Source organism: Gracilinanus agilis, chromosome 1, assembly GCF_016433145.1.
Source record: "Gracilinanus agilis isolate LMUSP501 chromosome 1, AgileGrace, whole genome shotgun sequence".
NCBI lineage: Eukaryota > Metazoa > Chordata > Mammalia > Didelphimorphia > Didelphidae > Gracilinanus > Gracilinanus agilis.
In genome coordinates, this window is record NC_058130.1 from 366,078,156 (window position 1) to 366,086,415 (window position 8,260).

Below are 8,260 nucleotides of genomic sequence, written 5' to 3' on the forward strand. Positions count from 1 at the left end.
GAAGGAAGGAAGGAAGGAAGGAAGGAAGGAAGGAAGGAAGGAAGGAAGGAAGGAAGGAAGGAAGGAAGAGAGGTAAAATGCTAACAGATTATTGTCATATAAAGGGGATTTTAGAATTACTGAGCATGATGATGTATTTCTGAATGATGGCAAGATCCAGTGTATGCCCATTGTGAACTCTTCCTCAAACACCTAACATCTTAGGAGTGTTCCTCTATCCCTCCTCAAACACACACAGAGATGATCATACCATCTATCATCTACTTTCTATGTAACCTTTGACAAATCATTAACCTTGCTGACTCTTAGATTTTACATTTGGAAAATAAGGAGGTTGGACTAGGTGGCATCCAAGTTCGCTTCCAGCTCCAAATCTAAGATCCTATGGTTTAGAAAAAGAAGACATGATTATATAAAGAGTCATAGTGGCTTCATTAAGAATAAGTGATGCTGAACGCACCTTATTTCCTCTATTGACAGGCTTATTAAGTTGATGGGACAGGGAGATGATATGTATTTAGTGTGCCTAGATTTTATCAGAAAATTTGACAGTATCTGATCCCATTATTCTATGAAAAGTGGATGAGAGATGGGCTAGGCAATAGTACAATTAATTGGATTTGGATCTGGGGTGAATATATAGACTCAATATATATATAGTTTGATATAAGCTTTGAAGGAGTTCTCTCATAGTGTCCTAGGGATCTGCATTTGGCCCTTGTGCAGCATAAATCTTATCAATGATTTGGATGGAGGCATGGATAATATGTTAATCAAACATGCTAATGATCCAACACCAGGAGGGATAACTGACACAGTAGATTACAGTAGATTACAATCAGCAATCAGTATTCAAAAATATCTTCACAAACTAGAAAATTGGGCTGAATAATGACTTCATCGGTATAGGGAATACCCTCTACTGATGCAGATCAGCAATTTCTCAGGAATTCTTAGATGTTAAGTGACTCAAGCAGGATTGTGTCCGGTATGTGTCAGAGATAGACAGTCTTTGAACCAGAAAGTCTCCCTGGGATGATAAAGGCTGAATGACCTCTAGGATTATAAAGAATCATTGGATTAAACTGTTCACAGATTTTCAGAAGACTTTAATTTGGGAATTCTAGTGGCCTTAAGGAACAGATATATCTTTTCTAGTTTTGACTCACTAGTTGAAGAGGTGAAATCAATGATTTCTTAAGGTGGAAAATGAGAATGTGTTTTGAAAATTATATTGTGTGTGTATATATAAGCATATATGCTATATTTCAGTATAATTGGCATGTATTTTGTTTAATGCATTTAAAAACATTATTTTGAGAAGAGATCTACAAGCTTCACCACACTACAAAAGGGATCTATGACCCCCCCCAAAAGTTAAGGATTCTTGGGTTTGAATAATATTCAAATGGATGAGGATTTGAATCCTGAAGAAGACAGATATGGCAAAAAATAGTTTGGAAGTTGCGCAATATTACAATTAGTGAAATCCAGGCAAGAGATTTCTTTCTGCTCTGGACATCTCCACCTATACCATTTCCTGTTGGCCAATCATGTTCCCTCCTTCCACATGAGAAAACCTCACTCCCTTACTTTCATAGAACAGTTTTGGTCTTATCATATTTAATTCCAGGCCACCATTTCACACTATGGATAGAGATAGCCATGCCTCTGTGGATACATCACCCTCCCTTTTCCAGCTCCCCATTATATGTTGTTATAATCATTAATCTGGGATGTGATGGATGCCACATTGACTGACAGGGATGGCAGTTGAGAGATTCAGAATGTTCCCAGGTGCCGTGAGCCAGGGGCAAATGTCGGTTAGCCCCACCCTATATTACCCCCTGATAGCTTCAGTGGAGGAAGTCTCTGGACTCAGAGGCTCAGAACTGAAGATCATAGATCTTTGAGTTGAGACTTGAGCAAACCTCTGTGGATCAATCTGGGCAGAGGGTGGCTGAAGGGTGGTTGAAGGGTGGAAAGGTAGTTGAAGAAGAAGAGGTTAGGAAGGCCTGAATCTATTTCCTTGCTAGACTGTGAGAGCTAGTGAACCATCAACACTATTGGTGAGAGAGCTAAGAGAATACAAAGATCATCAATATCTATTTACAACAACAGCCTTCCCTATTCTCTGGCTTGGCTGTGGCTAGGTCTGGTCAGAGATAGAGAGAGGGTGAAGACCTCAAGCCTCCACCAGACTAGCAACCTCCAAACCTGATTATCAATTAGTTTAATAACCAATAGAGCAATAGGGTTACCAATCCACAATCCTGTACCTGGTTATCCTTTCCCTATCAATAGATAAACAGTATTTAATAACAAGTACCTTCCTGAGTGGTCATTCTATCATAGCTCTTAGGAAGGGAATTCAAATAGGCAGTCAGATCCTAATCATTATCCAAAGCTAATCAATAGCCCATTACCAATCTATCCAACCCCAGGTTGGGCCTAGAGAGGTTAACCATCCACCTAACCTCTCAAGGGTCCTCACTGACAGGTTAATCAACCAAGCCTGTCAGGGAGAAGGGATAATTTACAGCAGCAGCCAGGGTGAGAGGAGTAGGTGTTCCTCCCCGTCAGCTGCAGTTGAGGAGATCATAGACAGATACACATCATTATCATTTTATATATATATATATCCACTGCCCCTATTCTTTTAACAATGTTGGTTTCATGTATTGGGTACATTGTTTTTCTGTCACTTTGGTTGTGTCCAACTATTTGTGATCCCATGTGGGATTTTCTTGGCAAAGATACTAGAGTATTTTGCTATTTCCTTCTCCAGCTCATTTTCCAGATGAAGAAACTGAGGTCAACAAGGGTAATTGACTTGCCCAGGGTCATATAGTGAGTGTCTGAGGCCAGATTTAAGCTCAGGAAGTTGAGTCTTCTTGTCTCCAGTTCCAGCACTATCCATTGCACAAACTATGTCTCTCAATTTGACTATAAGCTCCTCAATGTGAGAGATGCCTCTTTCTACTTGTATTTTGTCTTCCCAACTCTTAGCACAGTGCCTGGCATATACTAAGTTCTTAACAAGTGCTGGTTGATTGATTGAAGACAATATCGTATTGCTATACAATATCTGACAGCAGGTAGGTTGCTTAGTGGATTGAGAGCCAGGCCTAGAGACAGGAGAATCTAGGTTCAAATTTGGCCTCTGACACTTCCTAGCTGTGTGACCCTGAGCAAGTCACTTGACCCCAATTGCCTGGCCTTACTACTCATCTGCCTTAGACTTGATAATATCAATTCTAAGACAGTAGGTAAGATTTGTGTGTGGTGTGTTTAAACTCTTATCTTCCATCTTAGAATCAATTCTGTGTATTGGTTCTAAGGCAGAAGAGTGGTAAGGTCTAGGCAATGGGGGTCAAGTGACTTGCTCAGGGTCACACAACTAGGAAGTATCTGAGGCCAGATTTGAACCTAAGACCTCCTGTCTCTAGTTTTGGCTCTCAATCCACTGAGCTACCCAGCTGCCCCCTGTGTGTGTGTTTTAAAGGAAGTTTATCTGAAGGAGACAGGGAGTTTTTAGTAGAAATCAAGCTCAATATGTTGGTAGTATGATATAGCAACCAAGGAGGTGAATGCAATTTGAGGCTTTACCAAAAGAGGTAGAATATCCAGAATAGGACATGGACAGTCCTGCGAACCTGCAGAAGAAAGCAACAAGGACGGAGAAGGGTTTCAAATGTATACCTTATGAAGACTGGTTAAACTAGGAATGTTTACCCAAAGAGGAGACAGGCTACCAATCTTCAGATATATGAGGGGTTGCCTATTGAAAGAGGAGTTAAGCCTGATTTGCCTGGTCCCAGACCATAGAGTAAGGAGGTAGATAAATAGGAAGAGATTATCTCTCACTGAAGCTCTTTTCTCAAGGAAAAACTTGATGAACACTTTGTCAGGATTAAGTAGAATTCCCTCACTGCACAAATTGAATATTCAAATACTACAAGTGCTTAGAGCAATATAATATGTGATAATCACTGAGTACATTGCTTAACAAATTAGCTTACCTACTCCAAACACCTTCCAACTCCCAGATTCTTTGAGTCTAAATATTATCCTCTAATACTAGTGTTTCTATCAGGAAAGGAATATGTTGTACAGGTTGTGCAGTGAATTTTCTAGAGGGATGCCACTCCTTTTGCCTCTCTTCTGAGCCTAAATGAAATGGTCTTTCAAAGCACCCTATTTTGGCAGGCCTATAAGTCAAAATGTACAAGTATTCTTGGGGATTTAAGGTAACTGTAGGAATAAGTTAGGGATAGTCAGGATTTTGTGGCATCCAGGGAGAATCCCTTAGAGCAAAATTCTCCTTCACTTTGAAATTGTAGGCAGAGAGACAAAACCCACTCCTAGCTCAGATAAAATCCAAGAAGGAAGTGAAGTTCAGTTATTTTCAGTTGTAGACCCACAATTCCTTTCTTACCCAGAATCCTTTTCCAGGGCTTATCTCAAAATTCCCTTCTTTCAACTAACCCTACAAAATCATACTATCCCAAACTTATTCCTACATAACCATGATGGTATTTAAAATATAGATTTTCTGTATATTGTCTGAGTAAATGCTTTGTTTTTAGTGATTTAGTGAAATATTTATCATGGTGGATGGATCAATGATTTCATCAGTATGGGTATGGAAATTGTTTCTCTTTCTTACCATCTTTTAAAAATTATTTATTTATTTTTCCATTTAAATTTTCAGGTACTTTCCTTCCTCCTTTCCAACCTTTCACTAGAGAAGGCATCATTTGGCAAAAAAGATATATCTCTCTATATAAACTTTTTTCTCTGGAAGTGGACATATACAAGCCATTCTTCAAACAATATTTCTGGTGCCATATAGATTTTTCTTTTGGCTCTACTTGTTGCACACTTAATAATTTCATATATATATATGTACATTTTTAAAAAATTAATTTGCTCTTCATTTCTTCAGCACAGTATTTTCTATCATAATTATATGCTACAACTTGTTTAGCCATTCTCAAATTGCTGGACATACCATTTTACACTGTGAGATTCTGAGGACTATAGATTTCAACCTAAAAGGGACCTCAGCATTTATCTAGATCAACTTCCTAATGAGAAAAATGAGTTCCAGAGAGGTTATCCCAAAATGCAGAAATAGTAAGTAGTAGAGCTAGGATTTGAACTCCTCTGACTCTAATTCCAACAATATTTCCATTGCTTATTTTCATATTTCTACTTTATGATTATTTTCTTCTCTATATTTTCCCATAAATCTTTACTCAGTGTATTATACAGTCTTTCTTCTTGAACCTTGTGATGGTGCCATTATACTTCTTAGCAGACAAAAATGCTAAGAGAGGCATGATGTAGAGAACATAAGAATTATACCCTGCCATGGTCAGACCACATCCAGAGTACTGTATCTTATTCTCAGTGCCACATTTTAGGATGGGGATTGATAATATAGAAAGTATCCAGAGAATTGCAAACAGCATGGAGAAGGGTCTCAAGACATTGAACATGTATTGAAGGAATTGAAAAGAAAGAGAGGAAACTCAATGAGGTCATCACAGCTGTCTTCAAGTATTTGAAGGATCTTGGGAAAGAGAAATTGGAATTGTTCTACTAGATTCCAGTAAGCAAGGGACAATGGGTGGAAAATGAAAAGAGATGCATTTTGGCTTTGTATAAGGAAGAAAATTCCCTGTGATGGAATACTTTAAAGGACACCATAAGAAATGATAAGCAGTTTGATTTGTTTTAATGGAAAGAACTACATGAAATTATGAAGTGAAATGAACAGAACCAAGTGAACATTATGTACAGCTACAGATTTAGTGTTTAAAGAAAAATTTGTGAATGTCTATCTTCACAGAAAGAACTGATAATGAGAAACACAAAAGCTATATTTTCTATTTACATTTTTTTAATAAAGCAATGCTTTTTTTAGTTTAGAGAGGGGAAGGAATGAGATATCTGAGAATTCTGACTTATCCAACAAGCACATATATTAATAAAATATTTTTAAATATAGGAAGAAAACTTCCTAATAATTAGAGCTATCCAAAAGGAAAGTGGGCCACTGTAGAAGTTATCTAGTTAATGTCCCATTATTGGAAGACTTTAAACAAATGGTGGCTAACTGTTGGTGATTTCTGCATTATTCTTTTCTGTGTGTATATGGTTTTTCTCCCCAGTCCTTGTGAGCAAGTCCTTAAGAGAGGTTCTTGAGAGCAGGAACTGTTTTGTATTTTTGTCTTTGAATCTCCAGAACCTATTATGATGCCTGATACATAGTAGATAATTAACAAATATTCAGGTTGAATTGAGCACCTAAAGTGGGTGAAGTTATATGCTAACTGTTGGGGAAACTACAAAGTATGCATTTTTTCCTTTTACCAAAGATCTTCCCATGGGAAATGACAAATAAGACACTAATATAATACAGAAGCATTATATGCCAAACACTGCCTGTTGGATAGAAACATGAATCTAAAGGCAGTGGGGAGCCACCAAAATTTTTTTGAGCAGAAAAATTACATGAACAAAGTAGTGTTTTAAGAATATTCATTTGCATGAGTTAGAGAGAGGACAGACAGAGAAGAAGGAAACATATTAGAAGTCCATTGTGGCAATTTTGGTGGAGCCTGAACTAAGGCAGTTGCAGTGGAAAGGAAAGGAAAGAATGAAGAGTTTTATGAAGAAACAATCAATAGAAGGGGGTGACAAATTAGATATGGGAGAAAAAGAAAGGAATGCAATTCAACACATGTTTTTTAATTGAAATGATTGACTCCTAGATTATAAATCAAGAGGATTGGGAAGTCAAAAAGGACAACCATTTTAATATAAGATAATGAATAAGTCCATTGGCCATGACTTGCTGATCTCAAGTAAAGGAGAAAAAGCGATGAATTTGGAGGAAGAAAACCTACATTCAAACTGTGACACCAGTTCTATGTAAAAGACTTACTAATAAGCTAGCTAGATAGTTAGTAGTAATTACTTACTAGTAAAATAGTTTTTATCCTTAATATCTCTGGATCTCACTTGCCTCATCTTTATCCTCATCCTCATCTCCCTTCCCTCTTGTTAGATAACCTCATTTTTTAAAGTGAGTGGAGTGGACTTATCATTTAGTTATTTGGTCATTTCTGACTCTCTGTGACTGTGTGGAACATACTGTCCATGGGTGTTTTCTAGGCAAAAATATTGGAGTGATTCACCATTTCATTCTTTCTTGGATTAAGGCAAACCAAGGTTAAATAACTTTCCCGAGATCACACAGCTAATAAATTCTGAGGTCAGATTTTTAACCCTGATTTTCCTGAGAACTAATAGGGTATAATCTCAAAAATGACAGAATAATATTTGTTCAAATCCAAAGCAAATCATTCAACATTACAGTCACACACATCTATCTCCTATTATGAGGAAAGGAGAGAATGGGTGCAAACAGATAAGAGAGAGAGATTTTGCACAGAGATCAGTATGCTGGATCTTGTCATGTGCCCTGGAACTACAGAGCTTGTTCTGGAATGTGGTTAATATATAAAATAAGACACAGAGAGCTGCCAAGGGGCTTGTTGGACTTCCTGTTGGAGGAATAGCCTGAAGCTGGTAACTTCCTCCTGCTTGTGATCTATGTGAGACTAGGAGGGGTATCCCTGAGAAGCCAAAGATACCTATCCTGCTGTCCTGTTTGGATTCATCCTACCTACTTGTGATCCACTCATGTTCCAGTGTCCTGAGAGTATTCCCAGCTGCTGATAAGATATGTGTCCAGCCAGTCAGTAAACTGTCTGTCGTGAGAAGGCCTACAGCCATCTTAGATCTAACTGGCCGGGGTTGATCCTGGATATAAAGGGTCAATCTAAACTACTTTGAAGATCTATATACCTTGCCAACATTTATCTGGGAGGATTTATAGAGTCAGATAGTTAGTTAAACAGAAGTTATAGACAGCCAGTATAGGGAAATAAGGAGCTAAGAAGACACAAAAGAAAACCCTTTGCAGGTTTTGTAAAGGGGGGAGGTTTTAATTAGATCCTTTAGTTTAGGGTATCCTATTCCTAAATCTTCCCATCTTACTGTGGTTAAATTAAACCCTGAACAGTTTTATAATCTGTCTAAGAGTCTGAGAAATGTGCTGAGCCCTGTGGAGGCTTGTCAGGCCCTCCTCACTGTGGGTTACCAAGAGAATATCAATTTTGGCATCTTACAATGAATAAACCATCTATCCAGACTATCTGCCTGTTTCACTTGAACCACTGAAGCT

At 37.9% G+C, this 8,260-nt stretch overlaps 1 protein-coding gene across 1 annotated transcript in view; it reads right to left on the reverse strand.

Moving 5' to 3' along the window:
• NDUFS4 (NADH:ubiquinone oxidoreductase subunit S4) overlaps positions 1 to 7,809 on the reverse strand; it is a 169,823-nt gene extending 162,014 nt beyond the window's left edge. Inside the window, exon 1 of the mRNA XM_044681169.1 lies at positions 7,704 to 7,809. Coding sequence (XP_044537104.1) covers positions 7,704 to 7,809 — 106 coding nt within the window. The remainder of the gene's footprint in view (positions 1 to 7,703) is intronic.
• Positions 7,810 to 8,260: the final 451 nt, after the last annotated feature.